General features: G+C 47.6%; 2 protein-coding genes across 2 annotated transcripts in view; both read left to right on the top strand.

Moving 5' to 3' along the window:
• LOC147655082 (uncharacterized) overlaps positions 1 to 23453 on the top strand; it is a 262971-nt gene that overhangs the window by 37011 nt on the left and 202507 nt on the right. The window lies entirely within an intron of this gene.
• On the top strand, positions 5398 to 20550 carry LOC111945064 (TOG array regulator of axonemal microtubules protein 2-like). Its single transcript, XM_086878895.1, has 11 exons — positions 5398 to 5567; positions 7273 to 7378; positions 8103 to 8338; positions 9868 to 10020; positions 11202 to 11319; positions 12275 to 12378; positions 13750 to 13954; positions 15141 to 15357; positions 16441 to 16527; positions 18693 to 19142; positions 19598 to 20550. The coding sequence occupies exons 1-10, from the start codon at positions 5413 to 5415 to the stop codon at positions 18926 to 18928; spliced, it is 1617 nt and encodes a 538-aa protein (XP_086735021.1). The 5' UTR covers positions 5398 to 5412; the 3' UTR covers positions 18929 to 19142; positions 19598 to 20550.

Here is a 23453-nt window from a genome sequence, read left to right on the forward strand (position 1 = left end):
GAGCTTAAGGACAATGAATCAGCTTTGCATCTTGTTTAGTTTGTGTGTTGCATTTCCTCCTTCATCAGAGTGACCAAGCTAAGAAGGTTTGCTTCCTTTCATGCTTCACACATTCCCTCCCTTCTCTTTCTATCTCCTCATCTGTTCTTTTGTCTTCCATTTTCTCAAGGTCCACACCCAGTAACAGAAGCGAAGATGACGACTCAGAAGAAGGAGGTTGGTACAGGGCATGTCTGTCCTCAAATGACCTTAAGAATTTTGACATAGAAGTGATATTTTGAAAGCTTGGTTTAAAAATAATTCTTTTCAGAATTTCTTTAAATTGTTTTCAATTGCTTGGTGGGCTCAGTGGACACCTGAAGAGCCCAGTCACTGCGAGTGTGCTGTGGTGGTGCAGTGAAAATTCCTCCAGTGTGAAGTGCTGAGTGGCTGGAGCTGGAGTGGTACCTTGGGGCCCTGGAAATGCAGTGCAGGAAACGGAAACATTCCTCTCCATCCAGCACTTGCCCTTCATCTCCCTGCAGCATTTCCAGTGTCACAGTTAGTAGTGAAAAAGCAGGCATTTATCATGAAATGGGAAATGTTCCCAGTCCTTCTTCCTTTCTTGTCTTTGAAGGTGAAAACCTTTCCTTGGGGCACTTTCTGAGCTGAACCCTTTGGGATGTGAAGGGGATGCTTGGACATTGTCTTGTTCTGCACTGGGAGAAATAGGGAAACCTCCTTTGCAGGAAAGTCCCTGTGAAATTTGCAATTAAGGAGCAGGAGGTTTCTATACACAATCCCTGTTTTATGAGACCTCTGCAATCTGGAATCTGTCTTGCCTGTTGCCCAGCATGGTGTTTTTGAAGGCTTGAAATCTGCCAGAGATTTACACCAACCTTTCCTTCCATTCCCAGGCCTCCCACTGAGCCAAGCCAAGGGGACAGATCATCCCACCAGTCCTGGTCATATGAGTGACGAAGACCTGAGGGACAGCTCTGGAAAGGTAAAGGTTAAAGACAGGGATGAGCAGACTTCCTTTCCTTATTGCTTGGCCCCAAATGTCACTGATCATCATAATCTCCTGGGGGATGGGGATTCTCCTGGGAATATATTTGACAGTTAAAGAGCAATTGTGTGGCTTCTACCAGTGGTGAAAAGGTGACTGATTTGGAGATGGTGCTAAGGTCATGCCAGAAGCATTCTTTAGGTGCCAAGGTCATTTTAGAGAAGTTCTGAATGGCAGAGCAAGCTGCAGACTTGTGAATGTGTGCAAATTGCACCCTCAGGAGCAGAGAAGCAAAGATTGTAATGTTAAGCGTAAGCAAGGCTGAAAAATAAAATGAGAGTTTGATTTTTCATGGTAACCTTTCTGGCTGTATCTCACAGACCTCTCTTTTTCACTTTTTCTGCTCATTAATATCAATATTTCTGGAAATTGTTTTCACGTGAGTCCTTTGCTTGAGGTCCTTCAGAGACCTTTAGAGCTTAGCTCTTCAGAAGCCAGGAAGTGAGAAACAGCTGCCATTCCTGGCCCTGAGTGTTAAGCAAGAGCAATTACCCCTCCTTGCTGCATATTTATTGCACATGGTTTTTATTCTGCTGCCATGGCCTGTAGGAACTGAACTGCCTGCTCTCTGGTCATGTGAGCTCTTCACCTGTCTTGGAGCACTCGTATGACTTTGGTGCTTCAAGCAGGGCTTCCTGTCATAGGTTGCAGTTGGGGCAGTGTAAGGTTGTGGCCCTAAAGTCTTCCACCTCCTTGTGTGTAATTGCCAAGATGAGGGTAGAAGACATTCTTCTGAAACACTTGGAATGAATATGGAGCTGCATTAAAGACTGTGGCACTCTATGGACCCTGTGCTCCTGATGAGATGTTGTGTCTGGTTTGGGTATCTCTGCTTACATCTGTGATGTATTTCCTTTGCAACTAGATCCGTCCTGCATTGTGCAAGTTGGCTCAAAAGAACTTAGAGCGGAAGAAAATGGAGCTGTTGGAGAAAGAGCTCAAGAGAAGGAGACAAACAGAAACATCCTTGCAGCTGCCTCCACAGACAGCTGACCCTGAGGATGCAGAAGAAGCAAGTAAGTGCAGACTACACCTGTGGTCCTTTTTGACCGCTTGCTTGCCCTTTGCACGGTGCTGCAGTCAGGCTGTTCTGCTTGCATCTGAGTGGAAGCTTGAAGAGGAGTTCTTCCCCCTCCCCCACAAAAAATACAGAGGCATGTATGGCCTCACTGACTCAGTAACAGAATATCAGCTTCCCACCTTCATCTCCAAAGTCTTTCAGAGTAGAGAATTTTGTCTTGCAAAGTTGACTGGGGCTTCAGACTCTCTCCTGGAGAGCAGCCTGCAGGGAAGGGGAGTCCAGAAGAAGGCTTCTCAGCCATGGTGGAACTGAGAGGAAACAAAATTCAATTCCTTCTAATGAAAACACCAGAGATCCTTCTCCTGCCACAGCCTGCTGAGGAGCTGGCACTGTAGAGCTGTGCTGAAGCCCTGAGCCAGTGCTTCTGTTGTAGCCCCAGGAGCAAGCAGCGTTCCTGACTGAATCCTGGCTGAGGGGCTCTGACTGCAGTGCTGTGTGTGCTGCCCCCAGGGTGGCAGCAGGGACCTTAGGAGGCAGCACTCAGCCCAAGGGCATCACTCAAGGCTATCCGCACTTTCATTTGGTAACTTCCCCAGCCAGAAACAGGAAAACAAAAGCAAAGCAATACTGTGTTTTCCTTCTTTCTTAGGGGAAGCATCACTGCAATTTGGTTTTAAACTAGAAGAGGGTAGATTCAGATTAGATTCTAGGGGGAATGTTTTTATAATGAAGGGGATGAAGCACTGGAAGGGTTGGCTCAGAGAAGCTGCTGTTGTTGATCCATTCTTGAAGGTGTTCAAAGCCAATTTACATGGGGCTCTGAGCAATCTCATCTAGATGAAGATGTCCCTGCTCACAGGGGTTGGACTAGATGGTGCTTAGAGGTGCCTTCCAAGCCAAACTCTTCTAGGATTCCTTGATACTGTGATCACTGTGCCATGTTAGCATGCCACTGTTATACTTGAAGTTCTTTGGGATAACAAAGAGCTGTTACCCAAGTCCAGCAAGTTTTCTGGCCCTTTCCATCGTCACCCTGTGCAGCAGCCTCCACTTACAAGCTCCTCTTTGGTCTCCCCACAGGCTTTAGCCTACCGCCTGTCGATGGCACAGCTTCCAGTGCGCGGAGAAAATACCCTGGTAGTGCCTTGAAGGAGAAGATCTTGAGGAAGCAGAACAACATGCCCTCACTGCCCAATATGCCCATCATCCATGGGATTGGCAGCTTCCCACGCAACTCCTCAGGTAAGCCTGCTCTGAGGCAGCTTTTTCCCCCACGGGTTTTTCCTTGCCCAAGGGGCACAAACTGCCACCTGCCTCACCCAGCACAGCTGGGATCTTGGGTCCATAGCCTGTCCTGAGAATGAACAGCAAATGTACTTCTGAGTTAGTCCAGCTCTGCAGTAGTGGAGCAGTTGGTTCTTAGAGATCCATTGGGAAGTTGAGCTGAATAAAGTAGTGGTAAAGGCCTAAGCTCTGGCTTTTGCCCCTCCTGATAATCCAAACCACAGCACTGGTGCAAGAGGCAGCTGTAACTGCAGGGATGAGCTGTGGGGCAGTGTGCCAGGGTGTGCTCACTGGGCACCTACGAGTACCACCACGATCAGTTGTCCACTCACCATCTCATCCCTCTGCCTGTGCTGCTGTCCGGCTCTGCAGACAGCTTTCCTGCTATCCCAGCAAGGGCTGTCTCTGCGTGGCAGTCAGCAGCTTGGTGCAGTCGTGCTGCTGCTCCCAGAAGTGCCCAGTGGCTCCTCACTGCTGCCATCCCACAGCCTGCATTGCCAAGAGGGAACAAGCAGTGCCTCCTGTGTCACCCCAGCCAAATACAGTGGCCGTATGTAGCAGGTGACAGCCAGGAGGGGCTGCCTGGTGCTCCCAGGCTGTTTGCTGCCTGCAGTAAATACCCAGCAGATAGTCCCTAGTGGCTCTTGTCTCTCCCTTGTGGGTAGAGTGCCTGTGCTAGCATTCCAGGTAGGGTGAGATAAGAAGAAAGGAGCTAGGAATGATACTTGGAATGCTCCTTTCTAGAGGTGCTACTTCCATGTTGAGAATTGACCAGAACTAGCCTGACGTGGCTCTCCATTCATAGTGAACCTAGATGTGTATGTCCACACACTTCTGCAGTGACATCACTGATGTCAGTGTCTGGGGTACATCAGTGACATCCACATTAGCCCCTGTCTGAATATTTTTGATGTTATGGTATACTTTATGAGAACAGGCAAGGTAGCACAGAAACCCTGCAGAGTCTAGAGAAGTTCATCTAGATTCTGTTCAGTGTTGATAGTCCATCATTGTAGACAGCTCTGATGTTTTCATCTACACATTAGGAAATGAGCTATTGAGAGCATGACATGAAATTTTGGTTGCACAGTGCTTTTGATGACAATTGGGTTTCATAAGACATGCATTTATCATCTGATTTTTCTAATACCTTGTACATTTTTTTCCATACCAAAACATCGAATTAAGGCAAAGCCTGGACACCTGATTATCAAGAGCATGTGTCTGGCAACAATTTGCTGCTGTATTTGCATATTTTTATCCTCAGTTTGCATTTGGAAGGCTGTCTAGACTGGAAATGGCATTTTTCCACAAATGAAGGCTTAGGCACTGCTGAGTTCACAAACACATCCATTTGATGACAAAGAAATTTCACTTCAGCATCTTTGAAATACAGCCAGTGTGTCCCTCTGAAAGGGCAAAGACTCATGATGCTTGGAAAGAACAAAATCCATAAAGTACTCCCTGGGCAACAGTAGGCTACAATGTATGTGCAGTCAGCTGTCTGCTGTCTAGAAGATTTGAAGGCAATGGGAAGAGAGGCGCTGTCAGGAGTGAAGGGTCAGGTATCGCTGCTCCCTGGTAGCTGCTCCGTGGGGATTCAGCCGGGCCCAGCAGGGCTGGGTTGTTCAGGCTGGGCTTGGTGCTGTGGCGAGGCAGCTGCAGGTCTTTCCTCAGGGAGTTGCAGAGTGCCTCTGTCGTCGGGGCTGGGGGAAATCAGGGCGCTGAGACAAGAGAGGCAGCTGAGGGGTTCCCTCCTGGGCTAGCAAGTCCTGCTGGTGGGTGCTGTCTGGCAGGCAGTGGGAGCTCTGCGGCCTCAGGAAGCTGCCGCTGCCTGTGGTAGCTGTGGCACTTGGCAGCTGCGCTGTGTGGGCAGCTGTCAGCTTTAGCCTGGAGCTGTGCCCAGCTGGGGGGGCTGGGAGAAAGCAAGCAGCCCAAGGAGCCAGGCAGCAGGGAAGTGTCTGTCCCAGTGCCACTTTGTCCCACACGGAAGCCTGGCTGGGAGATGGGGCTGCAGGCCGCTCCATGGCGGGGTGCCTTGCCCGGGGCTGCAGCGCTCATGGCTGACCCTCTCCTCACAGTGACCTCGCAGACGGCCTCTGGGGCCAAGCGTCGAGAGGAGCCGCTGCGTGGGAACTGGCAGAAGGACACAGCCACTTGTGACCCACAGCAGGCCTTGCTCAAGGCACTGTCCTTGCTGGGCAGCGATGACTGGTAAGAAAGGCCCCGTTCACTCTGTCTCCCTCTTAGCGTTAAGGTAGCTCAGAAGTGGATCTTGCTAGTGCCTCTGAGCCCCGACAGCCCAGAGGGCCAAGGGGCACCAGTGAAACCACTGCAGAGCCGTGAGAGGATAAAGATTTGACAGCAGCCTTTTCTTGGCCTTGGTCTGCAGCAGTGCTCCAGCTGCAGCAGGTCCCTGCCGTTTGCTCGCTTTGCCTGCTGCTCCATGGAGCTGAAAAGGAAATCTTGAGGGAAGAGAGAAAGCTGTGGGACAAGATGATTTGCTGGCTGAAGGATGTGGAAGCAGGATGGCTGCACTTTTGAGTGTAGAGATTTGGGTGCCTTGGAGCACTGGTCCAGTGGGAGTGAGTAAGATTTCTTCTCTCTGGCCCCACTGCTGACAGCAATGGCAGCTGACAGGGTCTCCCTGGGACCTCCTGCTGTGAATGCCAGAAGCAGCTCCAGGGAGTTCCTCTTCCTGAGAAATGGCCTGACTTGTGCTTTCAAGTCCCTCAGCCTGTCATTACCTCTGAAGCTCTCATGGCAGAAGAGAAGGAAAAAGAAATATAATCCTCTAGGAATCTTGCACTTTTGGAATTTAACTTTTTCCTTCAAATTTTACTTCTCACTGCATCATATTGGCCTGAGATACTTGGTTATAACTCACATCATGTCCCAGAATTTGACACAGACCGAAGGAGGCCCAGAGGTGGTAACCTGACGGATGTTGGGAGGTATTGGTTGTCTTTTTGATGTCTGGGTTAGCATCCACTCACTGGTGGATGCTTCATTCACACGGAGATAAGGACTCCACTCACACTGGGATAAACATGAAGAATCTGCCACAATGCATCTCCTTGTGCAGTCATCTTTTTTCTTTGCCCTTTCTCTTCTGCTTTCTCTTCCCCATTTCTCCTTGGTGCCCTGTGAGGTGCAGAGAGCCTCTGGAGGTGTGGGGGGTCTGGGTGACATCAGGGGTTCCTGTGGGATCGATCACCAGCCCTGTGCTGCAGCCCTGATGCCTCACAAACCTGCCTGTAGCTGAGGGCCTGCACAAAGCAGGTGCTGGGAGATGGAGTTGTTTGCACCTTTTAAATAACATATTGCTCTTGTGGGGGTTGTTTTAGGTAGCGGGCTTTGCCAGAGTTTTAGCTGTTCTTGCCCAGTTGTGCAATCTTCTGGGACATCCTGCTGCTTTTTTGGGCAAGGAGGAAAAGAAGTGGAGTGGGTGAGAGACAGGCCTGGATTGCAGAGTGGAAAGTCAGCTCCAGAGTGCCAGTGCAGTCTCCTACTGCTGAACTGCCTGCTGGGGCTGGTAAAGAAGGAAAAAGCCCCAGTAACAGCCCCATAGGACTGTGTCTCAGGGGCAGGAACAGGGAGGTGACAGGAAACAGCAGCTTGGTTTGGTCTCACAGCTTCTAAGAAGCAGTGAAACACGGATTTCATGGGCCAGAGGTTTCAGAAAGGCTGTCTTGTAAAATGGCCACAAATGAAGACTCTGAAACCCCACTCTTTGCCTCTTGGATTTGTGTGTGCTTTTGACAGCCACAGAATCCTGTGGCCACGAGTTCCTGAAGTGCTCCTTGAAAAGCACCTCCCACTGAGGTCCCACTGAGCTGCCAGCCTGGTCATTTCAGAGGGTTCAGGCCTAGTTCTTGGGTGGAGAGAAAAACCAATCTTTTTGGGACTTGCCTTTCAGGGAGCTGAAGGAGAAGGCGCTCTCCAGCATCGGACAGCTGGCTGGGTCCCATTCAGAAGTCGTGCTTTGTAGACTTCGTGAAGTTTGCCTGGCAGTTACCAGTGAGGTGAGAACATTCTTCTGAATTGTCCCCCGTACCTCATACATGGTGTGTAGAGCAGATATGTGCATGTTCATGTCCATGTGTGCTCAGGGATTGCCTTCATTTCTGTTTCTAGACCTTGTATTTCTAATGTCTGTCAGCTAGGATCAGTGTGTGCATGTAGCTGTATTTCCTGGTAGGTTGGCTGTCTGACACTCATCTTTGAGTGAGGTGTCATTGTAACGCAAGGTGCAAATGCACAAACTGAGACATTAATTATGTTATTTTCCAGAGTCCTAATCTCTGCCTGAGCTGTAATTCAACACTGCCAATTAGTCTGTAGACTTGAGCCTGTGCTTTCCATTTCTTGGCTAAGTCCTTCAACTAATAGTGTTGCTTTTTTGAACAGGAGCACATGATTCTTTTGTCTTTATGACTTGTGCCTTATTGTTTGCTAGCAGCGCTTGTTTAATTTGTTTATTTCCGAATAAATGGGCCTAAAATCAAAGGGGGACATGATAGAAGAGTTAATTGAAATGATTTGTTTTTAGGCCTGCTGTCAGCAGGTCTGAGGCCAGAAACTGGTGCCAGACTAAGTGCCTTTGTGTGCCTATGCTCTCCTGCTCTTATTGTGCTTTCATCTTGCCCTGGACACAGTGGGACGTGTTGTCATTTCCAGGGACTGTTGTCTAAGGCCACTGGTTTTCTTTTCAAGGTGATTCTTATGTTTCTCTCATCACTTCCCCAGGTGACCAACCTCCGCTCCAAGGTGTCCTGTGCTGCAATCGTCACTCTTGGAGAGCTCTTTGCAGCCTTGAAGAAGGACATGGACTCCGAGGTGGATGAGATTGCTCAGGTCCTGCTCCCAGTGGTTTGGAATTCCCCAGAGTTTCTGGAGAAAGCAGCCAATCAGACCCTGGGGATCATGGTGGAGAACGTGACTCCTGCACGAGCACTGGCTGCTCTCATGGACAGGGGAGCCAAGTAGGTTCTTCTTCTTCTAGTGATCTTCTTCACCTTCTAGTGTGTGCGTGGGGGAAGGGATGAGAGACAGAATGGGAATGGTGGGAGGGAAGGCTCCTGCATCCTGCATCTTCTGTGAAGTCAGGGACTTCATTCCCCCATCAACCTCACTTCTTTCCTCTTGTCACCTGTTTCTGCCCTCCTGCAGCCTATAAGTTCACAGAATCACAGAGCTGTAGAATATGGGGAGTTGGAAGGGGCCCATCAGGAGCATCGAGGTCAGCTCCTGGCCTTGCACAGAACACCCCAAGGATCACACCAAATGCCTGAGATTGTTGTTAAAATGCTTCTTCAACTCTGTCAGGCTTGGTGCTGTGACCACTGCCCTGGGGAGCCTGTTCCAGTGCTCAACCACCCTCTGGGTGAAAACCCTTTTCCTCATATCCAACCTAAACCTCCTCTGACTCAGCTTCCTGCTGCTTCCTGGAATTCTCCCAGCCTGTCAGAGCTTCCCAGAACTGGTGAATGGTGGGGAAGTGAAAGTGCCTGCAAAGGCTAAGGATAGAGCCTTGTGCTTTTGTGGGAAGAGGGACAATTGAAGTTGTAGCCGTGAGCGCTCTTTGATATTTCACAGCGCTAAGCACAGAGGCCCTGGGACAAACCATGCCTCCTCATTATGCCATTAGCTTGAGAAAGAAGGAGGGGACTTGCTGGGGCATGGAGCACATGGAAGAAAATGTGCTGGGTGGGGCACAGACAGCACAGCAGGTGCAGCTCCTGCCAAAAGGATTCTTGTAGGACTGTCCTGGCCGTAGAGCTTTACTTTCTGTTCAGACTGATGTTTCATGTTAGCTTTGAGATGATGAATCACTTTACAGGCACCTTCACAGGCCGAATGCCATGGGACAGCTGAAGCAAATGCTGCCTTAAGTGTTGGTGCTGGGCCTGATAGTTCCCAAGAGACAGTCTCTAGAACAGAACAACCTGGCTGAACTGCCTGACACCCCTTCCTCAGCTTTGGAATAGGGTAAAACATTCAGATGTATCCCTTGCCAAGCCTCACAGAAGGAACAGGCAGCATTGCTGGATATTCTGCAACCTCACGCCCCAAATCATGGGGCATTTTCCCTGCATTTGTTTTTCACAGGAGGTCTCTAGAATTGAGGGTAAATGGGAGGAAAGAGCCTCAGTCCTGCTTCTGCTGCTTTGTGTAGTGGGTGCCTCTGATGGGTCAGCATGAGTTGTCATTAATTTCTAAATTATTCATATGTAATCTATTTTTCAATCTTTCTCAGGGAAATTTTTGGGAAAGAAATTGAGTATCAGATAATGCAGGGAGACTGAATTCCTCCCTCTTCCTTGCAGCCACTCCTTCTGTGCAATGCTAACTTTGTCTTTATCTGAGGACAGAACCTCCTACAGGTGTCTAAAGTTGCAGGGAGAACCCAGGCCTCCTTTGCCCAGCAAGGACAGGGAGCATTCTCTGGCCAAGGCCTGTGCTGCTGTGCCTCCTTCTCCCTGTGTCCCAGTGTTTGCTCTCTTCTTCCCAGGAGCCGCTACGTCCAGGTGCGGAAGTGTGCGGCCGAACTCCTCCTGTCCTTGATGGGGAAAATTGGAGTCACGAAGATCGCAGGCACACCCAGGGCTGAGACCCTGGCGCAGGTGGCAGGGAAGCTTGCTCAGGACTGTCACAAGGACACAAGGTAATGATCTTCATTTCACCTCCTAAAACAGGAAATCTGTTTGGTGTCTGGCTTTAAAAGGGAAACCCACAAAATTGTAGAAACTACAGGAAATAATATGTTACCTCTCCATGTGGATAAGGGGCATAGAATCACGGAATACGCTGAGTTGGAAGGGACTCATCAGGGTCATCAGGTCCAGCTCCTGGCCATGTGCAGGACACCCCAAGAGACACTCCATGTGCCCAAGAGCATTGTCCAAACCCTTCCTGAGCTCTGTCAGCCTTGGTATTGTGACCAGTGCTCTGGGTTCCCCAGGGAAATGACTGTACTGGGTAACCTGAGGTTGTCCAGCAAGAAGGAGCATTGCCAGCTTCCTGTGACTTGAAGGATTCTTGACTGAGATCAAAAGAGCTCAGATTAGCCAGACTAACAGTTTTGTTTGGCCTTAGGTGCACCACACAAAGCCAAAGCGTTGCCTACTTTTCATCACTGAAGGATCCCAAATATATATTTCTCATTAACTTAAGATTTTCCTAGAAATACTTCAAGGGTCTTTAGCCAATGTATTCAGTCTTTCTAAACCTATTCTGAAGAAATCTATAATGCTGTTATCTGTGGCGAAATTACCTCCAAATTTGTTCTTGAAGAGCACTGTGGTTTCCTAGTGGCAAAATCAACCCAAACCACCAAAATCCCCTTACTTTGATAATTGAATTCTTTTGCATTGATGATTAAATTCCCATTAATAGCTGCCAAGTACCCAGGAGCAACGAGCTGCCCCTGTCCATACATATGGTATAGAATAATCAATAGGAAGCATGAGGTGTTTTGTCCTGGCTTCCCTGCCTGTTAAAGGAAGGCAAATTATTGTGCAGTGGTAGCAAGACACTGTTAATGGGCTCTGACAACCAAGTAGATGTGTTTTGATTGTTCACTGGGATCCATTGATCCCACAGAAGCACACACACAGTTTCAGAATCAAATGGTATTTTCTGTTGCCCCACGTTCTCCTCTTGCCTCTTGTGTTCAGCTGACAGCACTGTGCAGCGACAAGTGGAGGTAAATGTCTCTCTTTGCTGAGTAGGTAATGCCTTCTTATGCAAGGATTGCACCTGATGAGTTTAAGGTATCAGCCTCTTCTGTTAACACTCTTCCTATGTTTGTTCACTTTTCTTTCTTTCCCTTCCTTTGTTCCATAGGCACTATGGACAGGAGATGGTGAAGATGATGCTAAGTCACCCAAAATTTAAAAGGCTTTTGGAGAAATCTGTTTCTACCCGTGACCTGGAAGATATTCTGACAAGAATTAAGAAGAAAGTAAGTGCTTGGCAGGAGAAATGTCTCCTTTGTGCAAGGATTGCCAATGCTTATATGAGATCAAATATACCTAATCAGTCTTTATCTCATTCTCCTGAATCACTTTGCTCCTGGGAATGAGCAGTTAATCCTCAGCTTGTTCATCTGCAGACTACAAAGGGACTGATATTCTTAGGGAAAAAGTGGGGTTTTGAATATTTTGAATATCACAAAGGGGAAAGTGGAAGAGGAGAAAAAGAGTTTTCATTTAAGTGTAACCCCTCACCATGATCTCCCTACTGTGCCCCCAGTAAAGGAATTAAGTAAGAATAGTGCTTCTGAAGATAATATAGTCTATGCAAAAGACACTGGACGTAGTAGTGCCTTGAAAATTTCCAAATATACAAGAAAATTTCCAAATATGCAAAAAATGTACATGTCAATCTGGATTACTGCAATTCCTGTCTGTCTGCTGGGAATACTGTCCTGCTGCCAAGCCCTGTGGAGCTGGAATTCAGCAGCGTCCCGTGGAAAACCATCTGTTTGTTTGTGGGTTTTTTTTATTCTTCTTATCTACATTATAGAAGGGAGCGTGATGTTGTAGAGGAACAGGGAGAGCGAGTGTTGAATCAACTTCCAACACAATGGGCCAGCTCCCAGAGAGTCCAAATTTTTCTGCTGCTTCCTTAAAGAACACTCATTGCCTACCAGTGTGCATTATTCCCATTTCTGCTCAAGACTAATGAAATTGGGATTTTAGAGTGCTGCTCAGTATGGCAGCACCCATAACCTGCCTTGGGCTATTGAGAACAAAGAGTTGGCATCACTGAATCTCTGGTCTGTTGCCTTCTGTAAGCTAGGAAATGTCTCCCTAAGCCTTGGTAGCCGTGATCCTGAGGTTCCAACTTGTGTTTTAAACAGGGAGTTTCCTATTGCATTTTCTAAAGAGTCATGGGGTTTCTTTATGTCTTTGTAGGAGATGGAAAGCCAGAAGGGTGAAGGCCCATCTGTCAAGATGCCGGTGAAGAAGAGCAGCGATTCCTCGAAGAAGCCCCAGGCCACATTGCCTTCTAGTAAACGGTACTGAGCACTTTTGTTAGATGGGACAAAGCACGTGACAAGCTTTACATGTCCTTCCTCAGGAAAATCTTTCTGGGGAAGATGACCCGTGCCAGAGATGGTTTCCATTCCCTACAAATGCTCCATGATAAAAATTGGCTACTTCTGCATTACACTGAACACAGCTTCTCTGGAGAGGTTTCCACAGAAATTGGGCAACAAAAAGACACCCATTGGTTGTGGCTCAGACGATGCAGTGCACTGGCAAGGGCAGTGTTGTGGAGGCATGGAGAGGGCTGTGTCTCTGCTGCCGGACTTGGGACAAGTAAATTCAATCAGGGTTGGTTGTTTTCATCAGAGAGGAGTCTTTTTCAGATTGGTGTTTTGATGAGAAGTCCCAGTCAGGAAACAAGATGCCATTCCCCAAACAAGCAGCTCCCATGCAAGTTGTTGGGCCTGGCTGATTCATGGCTTTCTTACTCTCAAACTGTACCAAGTTTGAGTAGTAAGTATCAAGGCAATTCCTAAGCGACATTGGTCAACAGGTGTCTCAATGTGGATGTTTTGTTATGATATTCCTGTCCTTCACACTGTTTGCTTGATGGACTGCATGTTTGGTTTATTTCCCCCTGTGCTGCAGTCCAAATTTAAGACAGCAATTTGGTCCTTGCTGTCCTTTCTGCCAGGGGCAGAGCTACTTGTACCTGTTCTCCTGTGATAACAGAGGAGAGTTCTTTAGCTCTGTCATGCTCAGTGGTGGCAGAAGAGTGAGCACATGCCTCAGTAGCATAGCTAGGAACTTGAAATGGTCAGGGAAGAGACAGGTTGATGCGGGAGAATTGTTCCCTGTGGGTTTGTTAAGCTGTGGATCCTGTCTCTGGGGAAGCAAACATAAAGTTAGCATAGTGCTGGGATGTCTGCCTTCTGTTTTTATCTCTGTTACTGATTTCCTGGATCCTTCAGATATGCCCCTGTTCATCTGTTCAGAGGCATCTGAGCTACTGTTACAGATTGTCATGCCTACTGTAGAGACACTTCTCCAGAGTGATGAGTTTCCTTACTATAAGACACACATGTCCCCTATGAGGAGGCATTTAAACTTGCAAGTTTAAATTCTCTTTCCCCACAAAGCAATGAGACCTTTGTGCCTGGGAAGCCATCTGAAGGTAGATCAGATACATCTCATCCTTGGTTTTCCTGAGTGAGCACTGGTGAGAATGTTACTCGCAGATTGTCTCCTGTAATGATTGTCATGAGGTCCACGTTGTTTTTCAGAGCCTCATGATTTTCTAGCTGGAAATCACATCATTAGGGATGCTCCTCGAGATGTTTTGCTCTCCATTAACTGAAGGTATTATCACCACCAAGTTCTAATTTGGTTTTATTTTCCAGGGTGAAGTCTACCTCTGAGGGACGCCTCCTCCACCGTGCAAAAGCCCAGGTCACGTTACCTCCATCTGTGGAAGAAACGGAGCCGCTCCAGAAGCTTTACGATCTCCTGGAAGCCAAGGGGTTTCAGACACGGCTGGAAGGACTGGCATTCCTTCTCGAGCTGTGCCAAACCCGCCCCCAGCTCATCTCCACTAATATTGTCCAAGTATGTAGGGTATCTTCATTGTTCCTTTCCTTTAGCTCCTTCCCCAAGCCTGGAGCAGTGAAGTTCATTCTGTGTGTCTTGGCACTACATCCTGGCAGTTTGGGCCAGGCTGGTCCCTCTTACACAGACAAATTTCATTCAGATCCAGGCTTCAGAACAAGTTCTTTCAGTCCAGCTGTATTTGTTGGGCAGGTGCCTATTGATGCTGTTCATCAAATGATGACAGAGTTTGCTGCTGCTGTAGCTTCTGCTCTCTCCTACTCCCAGCTGGGTTAAGTGAAGGGAATAGCAGCACTGAAAGCATGGCAGTTATTCTCTAAATAAAACATGGGTTTGGATGGAGAAGAGAAGTATCAGGCTGGGTTGGATTAAACCCAGATTGTTTTATAGGACACTTGTGTAAACTTCATCTTGTCTTGCACAGGCACGCGTCTGGCTACTCATTTCCATTCCCTATTCCTCTTGGGAAAGATGGTGCTCAACCTTCTTGGGGGGTCCTGTTCTTCTCTCTGGAAAAGGAGGAAAATAAATAAGAACAGACCTGTGCCTTCCCCTCCCAGAAGCTGCTTTTTCCCTTTCTCCAGTAAATGGTGCCTGATAATGTGGCTGTCAAGGGACTGAACCTGCTCTAATAAGAGCTGTACAGCACATTAAAGTTCAGAAGCCTACATGTTAGTTAGACAAATGGTGTGGTTCCTGGAAGAGTTGATTAGAGCCCTGCACTTCTCCAGACACAGAGATAGAGACAGACTAAAGAAAACATAGATCTCCTCCAGCCATAGTTTTGCATTATCAAAATTGCCCTCAGTACTTGAGGCAAGTGTACAGAAAAATGAGCTCTGTAAATATCTGGTTCCATACTTCTAAAGCAAAGGTCATCTTTTTGAATTAATAAATGAATTAATTTAATTAATTTAAATATTTACAGGTGGAGGGAAACACCATAGGAATTATTCTGTCCCCACCCAAACCGCTTCAAAATAGATGAAAATCTTTCAACCAGCATGAGGTTGTGCAACCACTGCAGTGAGTGGTCCCCAGGAAAACAGTGAAATTGTGCAAGCAAGTGCTGACCTGTCCAAAAGGATCAGATTCATCTTTTATATTGCTGAGTGCACATGTCCACATCCCCTCTTCAAACAAGGACATTGTAATCCAGCTGTCATTTTGTTTGTTTTCTCCACAGATTTTTGATTATGTTGTCCTGAGAATATCTGACAGCCACAAGAGAGTGAAGCAGAAAGCGCTGGATGTGCTGGCAGAAATCATTGGCATCCTGGAAAATGCCTTGAGCCCGGTGATCATCCATTTGGTTGAAGGAATTACAAACAACTTGAATTCGAAGGATCCCGGGGTTCATTCTGCAGCTGTGAAAGCTCTGGAAGAATCCATTTCTCATTTAGGTAAGGCTGACCCCTGACATGGACTCTCCTCAGCTGTGTCTCTGCCTCTCCCACACAAGAGAATGCTGAGAGCCCTGACAGCTCTTGTTGTCTGTGGAACGCTGCAGCTGACATCCACCAGAAGCTGTGGAGCTGCAGTCCTTACACACCAGTGCCCCAACAGGCTTGAATGTGCATCAGCATTTCCCAAAGGTCCCAGGAGCCCTTGGCTCTGTGCTGCTTGTCTGAAGAGGAAGTCCTGGACTACAGCTTTGCTAGAATTCAGAGCCAAGGGGGTTTTGGAGTTTGCTTGGGCCCCATTTGACTTCCCAAGTGAATAGCTTTGCTGTTGGCATGAAGGGACACAGGCCCATCAGAGTTTCTGCAGAGCAGCCTCCTGGAAGAATCTACATTTATAGGCATTAGCTGCCCATTTCCCACCTTCCTTCTTTGGCTTCTTTTTTCAAAGGAGAACTTTTGTTTCAGCAGCTTCATTTCCTTATAAGAAACAGGTAGAAATCCAGCTGTCAATGATGCCTTGTTCCACATGTTGTTTTGCATGGTGCAAGATGGCTGTAGCAAATAGCTACCTAGGCAAGGGCTGCTGCAAATTCCTTTGCCACACAGATTTATGTCAGCTCTGAAAATGCCGCACTGGGGAATATGCATGAGAAATGAAGTGCTAGAAAGGCAGGTCTTCCAGGGGAGTTTCCACTTTCTCCACCTCAGCTGCTCTGTGAGCTCATGAACTGCCTGACTCAGTGCCTTTCTCTGTTCCAAGTATGGGGGGCACATTTTTGCTCTGGGATGGAAACCCTTTTCACTGCTTACATGTGATTGAACTCTTGAAGTCCCTGATGGGAAATGTTTAACGTAGCTCCTGGTACGGCAGACAACTTTGGATCTACAATTGTGCAAGGAGAGTTTTTCTCTTGTAATTAAAAACCCTCCCTAGGAGGCTGGAAGGAAAGAAGAAATGGATTCAAGAATCAGCAGAAATTGACTTTATTATATAAAATGGGCTTGACCCTGCCCTTTCCCACCCCACTGTCCTTTCTCCTATGACCTCCGAAGAGTGAGCAGAAACGTGTGTTTCTCTTGTAGATAAAGTATCACTGATGAAAGAGTTTGGCCACAGATGGAGTCAACTGAGTGGCCAAGCTCTGCTGGACATCACTGAGCGTATCACAGGTATGGCCAACCCTTCTAAGCCAAGAGGTCTTCCAAGGAAGAATGTTCAGGAAATGCCTGTGAATAGACAGTAGAGTAGCTGCTCCAAATCAGGACCTGCTGAGCTTGTCCCTCCTGCCCAACACCCATGGCAGGTGTATTGGGCAGGTTTTCCTGGCTGCTGCCGTGGTGTGCAGCATCTGAGACGGGGGCAGTGCTCGGCCTCGTGGCTGAGCTCTCACTGGGACATCTCAGAAGCCACCTTCAGGAAAGGGAAGGGCTAAAAATACCCTAGCTGGCTCCTCTCTTGGAAGTTCAAGGGCATCTGTGACCCTTGAGGGATGTGGTGGCAAATGCTGTTTCAGGGGATCAGTTTGTTTTGTCCTCACAGAATCCTTGTTTTGCTCTTGGAAGGTTTTGAGGCTGAACCCTGCAGGGCCTGGGGCTCTCAGCTTAGGTCAAAACTCAACATACATATTAGAGGCACAGATTTAGTGCAAGGGTAGCCTTTGTGGGCAGAGGGGCAGAAGCAGAGTGCTGAGGCTCCCTGCCTGTGCTGTCAAAGTGGCATTGGGCTGAGCATTTCAGGGAGTGCAAACAGTGTCTTCCTATGTCAGCGCTGTCCAAAATGCTACAAATGAAGCTGCTAATTGATTCCTCAGAGGAGCTTGCTATGGCAGCAACAGACAAGAAATGGAAACATGATCATCTCAATATATAGTGGAGAAGCTGATTTATGGCCTTGCTTTAACTGGGGCTAAATCCACCACTAATTCTGCCAGCATCTTTAAATGCAAGGTTTAATACACTTTGTATCTTCATTGTGAATCTCAAAAGGGCATGTTCAGCGATTGGGAATGTCAAAGGCGTGTTAAAGAGCAGTTGAATAAAGTAGATCTCCAGGAAGAGGGAGTTTAGTTTTGCAGTTATTTTGATCTCTTTTTCAAATGAAGGAATTAAACATAAATTAGGGCTACTTTAGAAAGAGCAGATGTGCTGTCTGAGATTTAGTAGGAACACACAGCTCTTTCTCTTCTCAACGTCCATACTGACCAATGTCTTTAATTGCATTTCAACTCAAGTGAACTCCCGTTTTTAAATGGATACCATAACCCTTTTCCCACTTAGAAGCATTGGTTTTGGGTACTTCCAGGAGCTGTTGAAATGTTGATAACTGCTGGTGAATTAACAGCATAGAGAAAATGAAGTGTCTTCCACCACAGAGTAATAAATGGCTCCTACACAACATTTTGCCTGTTTAGAAAATGAGAATGGTCTCCAGACCATTTCAGCTTTTGACCTCTCAGCTAAATCTGCTGTGCACGGAGCCTGTTGATACTCAGTTTTCTTCTGTGTTTCATATTGTTCAGTTCAGAAAACGAGCAGAGAGGATGCTTCAGGCACAATGTGAGGAAACACTCATGTTTTGGTTAAATTGTAGTCCCCTGGGTAACAGTTTTCTCTCTCTCTTTCCCCATTTCAGTGTGCATTGTAAGGAAAAATGCCATTAACATTGGGAGGGGAAATGCCATTAAAACGTGGAGATGCTCAGATGCCATGGCAATGGGGTCTGGGTCATTATCTAAGATACCCTGGGGTTTGGAACAGCTATTTGTTGGAAGCCACAAAAGCATTCTGCCAATGACACCAGCCAGTCACTGATGTTTCTACTCCAAGTGTCAAGCAGCACCCACCTCTGGTAGGCTGGAGTTTTGAAGTGTGGTCTAGTACTGCCCTTTGCTGTGTGCCACTAAGCAAAGGGAAGAGCCAGATTAGACTTCTGGCACTTGACATCAAAGGTCACAAAAATGGAATCATCCTTTTTATTAGGAATCCCACATTTGCCTCTCTGCGGTGTATGTCCAGATTTTCAGTGTGGGTTTAGACAACTTCTCCATGGAAATAAAAGGCAATTTGTCATATTCAGGCATTATCCCTGCAGAAACAGATCATGAAATGGTTTAATAAAAATACAAAGTCTGCCACAGCTACAAGGCCCTGCTGGGAGAAATTAATCCTGGGGGGTTGCTGGTTCTGTTTCCGGGAGGATCAGCTGCTTTGCCCATTTCTGGCTCAAGAGGTTCTGTGTGCTCTTTCTCTGATCTTAGCCAGAGGCAAAACTTAGAAATAGATCCTTGTTTGCATTCAGGTTGGTGGTTAAGAAGCTTGTGTCTCTCTCCCGGCAGTGCTTGTGGAATGGGTTTATCCCAGGAGCCCTGAAGTCGTCCAGCGCTACGCCCTGCCCGTGCTCTGGTCCTTCCTGGGGAACAAGGCGCTGCCCGTGCGAAGCGCCAATGTCCGCACTGTGGTCACCAAGCTTGCCTCTGCCCTCTACAAGGTGATGGGCACCAAGCTGAGGAAGTGTGCTGCCAGCCAGCCTCCACATGTGCGGCAAAACCTCTCCAGCATCTTGGGCTGGTGAGGGCCTGATGCTCTCCAGGAAGATGACGAAGAGCTGACTCCAACACCTCTGGATGTGACATTTTTGCTGTGCCAACAACGACAAAGTACTGAGGAAGGGTTTGCATCCGCCTCCGCTCTTTCCACTGCCCTTCCTTGTCAAGGCATGGGGGGCCTGAAACAACTCCGGATTGAGGACAAGACGAAGGCTGAGCAGGGCTCAGCCTCACACACAGGTGAGGGGGGAGCTGGGCTGCTCTCTGGCAGGAGGAAGGGTCTTGTGCCAGCCTAGGGAGCCTGTGCACATCCCCAGGGAACAGTTCTGCCCTGCATGTGCCCCCTGCAATGAGCTGTGCTGCTGCCAGTGCCCTGTGCAGCTGTAGGGCTGCTCAGCTGTGGGGCAGGGACAGGAGCAGGAGGCTGCATGTGCAGCTGAGCCATGGCTGCAAAGCCCAGGGCTCTGGGCTCCCTGCTGTCCCAGGCCAGCCCAGAGGCCAGGCTGTTCCTGTGGGAGCTCTGTGCTAGTGGGGCAGGGTGTCCCCTGGCCTGCCTCAAGTGGCTGCAGGCAGGAGCAGGTTTCCTTGTGCAGCTATTTAGAAGTTTGCAGGAATCTGTCCCATGATACATGGAGCTCCAGATGCTTTAGGTTTGCACTGCATTCTCTGTTACACTTTGTGTTTCCATTTTGCAGACCTGATAGGCTCCTCTCTTGCCAAGAAATTTTCTGTGCTTACTTCATGTGTGCCCACAAAGTCCTCGCCTCCCGTCCAGAAGAGCCCTCTTTCCTCGGAGCTCAGGAAGAAGCTTCTGCCTCTCCGAAGATTGATTGAAGACTACGTTTAATGGCTTAGGCTTTAGAGTTAGGGATGTAGGATATAGTATAGGGATAGTAGTATAGTATAGGGATATAGTATAGTAGGGATGAAGTGTTCTGATATTTTAATGTACATTTGAGGATACATTTTGATTGTAGTTTTTAAATTGTGATGACATATTTTAATTCTTTATATATATTTTTGTAGATACAGTGGGTTTTTTTTAATGTTATGTAAGTTAAATTTTTAAAAAAACAAGCATAGAATGTGAGACTAGGACCTGCTAGGTTAGAGGAGATGTGCTGAGGTTATCAGAGTACAGCTCACTTGATGTCCCAGTGACTCACCACGTCCTTTCCTCGCTGGGCCTCTCACCTTTGAGACTGGCTCTGAGAGCAATGGGGGGTAGAAGAAGCACGCAGCTTGTGTTGAAAGAAAACTCACCCCCCCTGCCTCCTGCTCCTGGATTGTGCTCTCTGCAGCACGGAGAGACAGCGGGACAGAGCTTCTCTTTGGCTTTTAGTTAGTTTCAGTTAGCTGAGGCAGAGGAGTTCCCTGGACCTTTTTTTCTTTTTCTCCTGGATCTGTACAAATCTGCTTTGGACTGAAAAACTCCTAGACAAACCCCAGGAGCTCAAGCCCTTGGCCCACCGGGGCCTGGCCCTCGGCACTATCCATCACCAAAAGGACTGAGAAGAACCTGAGCAATCCGAACTACACCACATGGAAAAGGACTTTTCTTCCTGGATTCGCCATCCCATCGAACAACGAGACGTTTTATTGTTTAATATTATTCAATTTCTGTTAAATAAACATCTTTTTCCACTTCTCTCCAAGGAAATTATTTTTCCCAGACCGGTTGCGGGGAGGGGTCATTTGAATTTTTTTCCCTGGGGAAACCCCCATTTGGAGTTTTTCTCACAAATTTGCCCTAAACTAGGACAGGGGACAATAGACCCAAAAGATCCTGTATAGTCAAAAGTTTTCTACCTGCATGTATTCTGTGCTCACAAAAGGCCTGAGCAAAGAAACAAAGAGAAGTGTGCCCAAATCCCAAAGCTTTGCCCCTTTGCAAGCTCACACCGATCTGGCTCAGAGGTGTCTTCAATCACAATTTCATAGGTAAGAAGAGCATGTGGGAAAAGATGCACTGCTTTGGAAAAGTCATCTGTATGTATATTTATCCAGGACAGCAGTTCAGCAGTGTTGTTTGCTACTTGTTTGCAGAAGGATGAGTGGATGTGAGGCCAACAACCAGTGATGAGGGTTCCTCAAATCTGTCTGTACTCCTGGGTGCCATTCAGCCCAGGGCTATGGGATAATCCCAAAGTGCATCTCACACACGTTCTGCCTCCAAGAAAAGCTTGGCCTTACTTCCTAGAGTCAAAGAAATAGAAGAGTAATAAAATGGGCAATTAAACTTGTCACTTTAGAATGACTCTCCTGCTTTTCAGTGTCAACCGAGATTGTACCTAATGCTCCCACAGCTTGTTACAAACAAGTGTTTGAGATTGCTTAAAAGTTTTCCAGCAAGGTTATTGGTAAAAACCAGATTGAATATGAAACAATAGCTCAACAAAATTCATTGGCAACATTCACACTCTTACTTACAAATCAGTTAAGGCACAACAAGGAAATAAGCAACCAACAAAATGCAGTCAATGAAACCAGAAATGAACCAAGAACTATCTTTGTGTGTGTGTTTAGGTGTGTTTGACAAAGGAACATAAGGGGCAAGGATAAAAAGGAATATGGCCTAAAAGCTTAACAGCACTCAAGCTTAACAGTAGTTAAACTGCAGCCTCCAGGAGTGGGGGTATCGGCCCAGGATCCATTGCTGATGGGCGATCCTGCGAGTGCAGCAAGCGTGAGAGCTCGCTGGCTCTGAGAGGCCCCACTCCGAGGGCGGTTGCTGCTGGCAGCCCCTGTGGTCCAGGAGAGCTCCAAGGGCCTCCTTTGGACCACTGTTCATGGGCCACAAGAGAGTGGGCCTCAGTCATAAAATGCTTCATCGTGGCTGCACTTTGGGTCAGCACCCGGCCTTTGAAAGTGTGAGAAGAAGGATGTTATGCCATGCAGGCAAGAAAAGTAATTTCCAAGGCTGTTCATAGAAAACCCCAGGAGCTCGTTAGACAGCACAAGTTCCTGGTGGCGCTCAGTGTTTCTGATAAGCTCAAGAGGAGCTGAGCCCAGGGGCTGTTCAGCAAGGCCAAGGACTAACCAGCGTTTCTCAGGTCACAGTGTGGCCTGACAAGGCTGGGGGGATTCACCACCACAATCTGAAGCATGAAGTTTTGATGTAGGCTAAAAAGCCGTGGCCCAGTGGAAGTGGGCTGTTTCCTCAAGCCTGTGGGAGAATCACTGTGCAGATCCTTGTGCTACTGATTCCATCTCTCCCCACTTTTCCAAGTTCTTGGAGGCAAGGTCACTTAGATTAGACACACAGATCACAAGAAGTGCTCTTCTGTTCTTCTGCACAATGAATTAAAGTGAGATTACATGTCGTCGTCAGAGCAGACACGACACAAAGAAACTTCTTCCAAGTTTTTTAATTGTGCCCATACATAGCATTTTTATTGCCTTCTGACCTCACAATGCATCCCATCTCATTGGCCATCATCACACCACCCCTCAAGTCCATTGGTCTAACCACTGTTTTGAGCAAGCATCCCCAAAAATCAAAAATACAGATAAATCCTGGTTTTCCATGGTGTTTTTTGCAGCATAGATGTTCTTTGTTTCCTTCTACCTTTATCTTCATTCTCTTCTTCTCATGAAAACACAGGAATCTTGCTGGCTTCCTCTTTCTGTCAACTCCTTATTCTGACCCCCAGCCCACCGTGGGGCCTGTCCACAATTACACATCCAAAATAGTGTACTTGTATGGGCAAACTGACTGATGTGAGGAATTTCTGGAGCAGCAAACTTGTTTCCTCAAATATTAACTGTGTGAGGCATGGAGCACAGAGAAAGGATTTAATGGCAAAAGCATCTCACATAAAATGATCTTTTGACAAATTCTGCCCCGAGCTTTCCTTAGGAGGATCTGAAAGGCTCCATGTCCCCAGCAAAAGCTCCTGCAATGGCTGCACGCCAGCAGAGCAGGGCTCTCAGCTGTGAAACAAGTGCTGCCACAAGCAGCAGCTTGGCCAGGGCAGCAAATCAAGAGGTGGGAAGGAGCTGATCTGAAGGCCAAACCTCCTCAGCTCCTTCTAAAGGGGCTGCAACAGTTCCTCATTCCAGTGAGGTGGAGTGCTGGACACCACAGCTCCCTGTGAGGACTGGACACAAGGTTGCTCCCGCTGAGTGCTGTGATGGTTTCTGAAGGAGCTGTGGGCTCCGGAGTGTGCCAGACACAAGGAGGAGAGAAGGAGCCAAGTGCACTGACACACCTTTGCCTTGAGCATAACCTGGCCTTGCCCCAACACACTGAAAAAAACCAGGAGCTATCACAGAGCTGTTCAAGGGGCAGATGAAAGCTCAGTGGCTCCTCTGGCATCGAGTTTCTCCCACTGACACAGCTCTGCGGAACAGTCACAGCAGGTGAAGCAGCTGGGCTGGAGCCCCTCGGTGTCTTTTCTCCCTGGCACGGCTCAGCTCACAGACTCTTGGGCTGAGAGCGGCGTGGTTTGTGCCAGCATGATGTCCCTGGTCTCGGATGTTATAAATAATGCAACTCCCTAGTTGGTTAAGAAAGTTAAAGTTATAATGATGTTTGTTTGTTGCGTATGA

The sequence above is a fragment of the Cyanistes caeruleus genome, chromosome 2 (genome assembly GCF_971803275.1).
Source record: "Cyanistes caeruleus chromosome 2, bCyaCae1.hap1.1, whole genome shotgun sequence".
Lineage (NCBI taxonomy): Eukaryota > Metazoa > Chordata > Aves > Passeriformes > Paridae > Cyanistes > Cyanistes caeruleus.

Bases quoted from the DNA above. Each gene is read 5' to 3' on its own strand.
- LOC111945064 (XM_086878895.1), top strand. From the start codon at position 5,413: ATGGCTGACCCTCTCCTCACAGTGACCTCGCAGACGGCCTCTGGGGCC. The intron at 11,320-12,274 runs GTAAGTGCTTGG...ATGTCTTTGTAG, and splicing joins TGACAAGAATTAAGAAGAAA to GAGATGGAAAGCCAGAAGGG. The intron at 16,528-18,692 runs GTATGGCCAACC...CTCTCCCGGCAG, and splicing joins CATCACTGAGCGTATCACAG to TGCTTGTGGAATGGGTTTAT.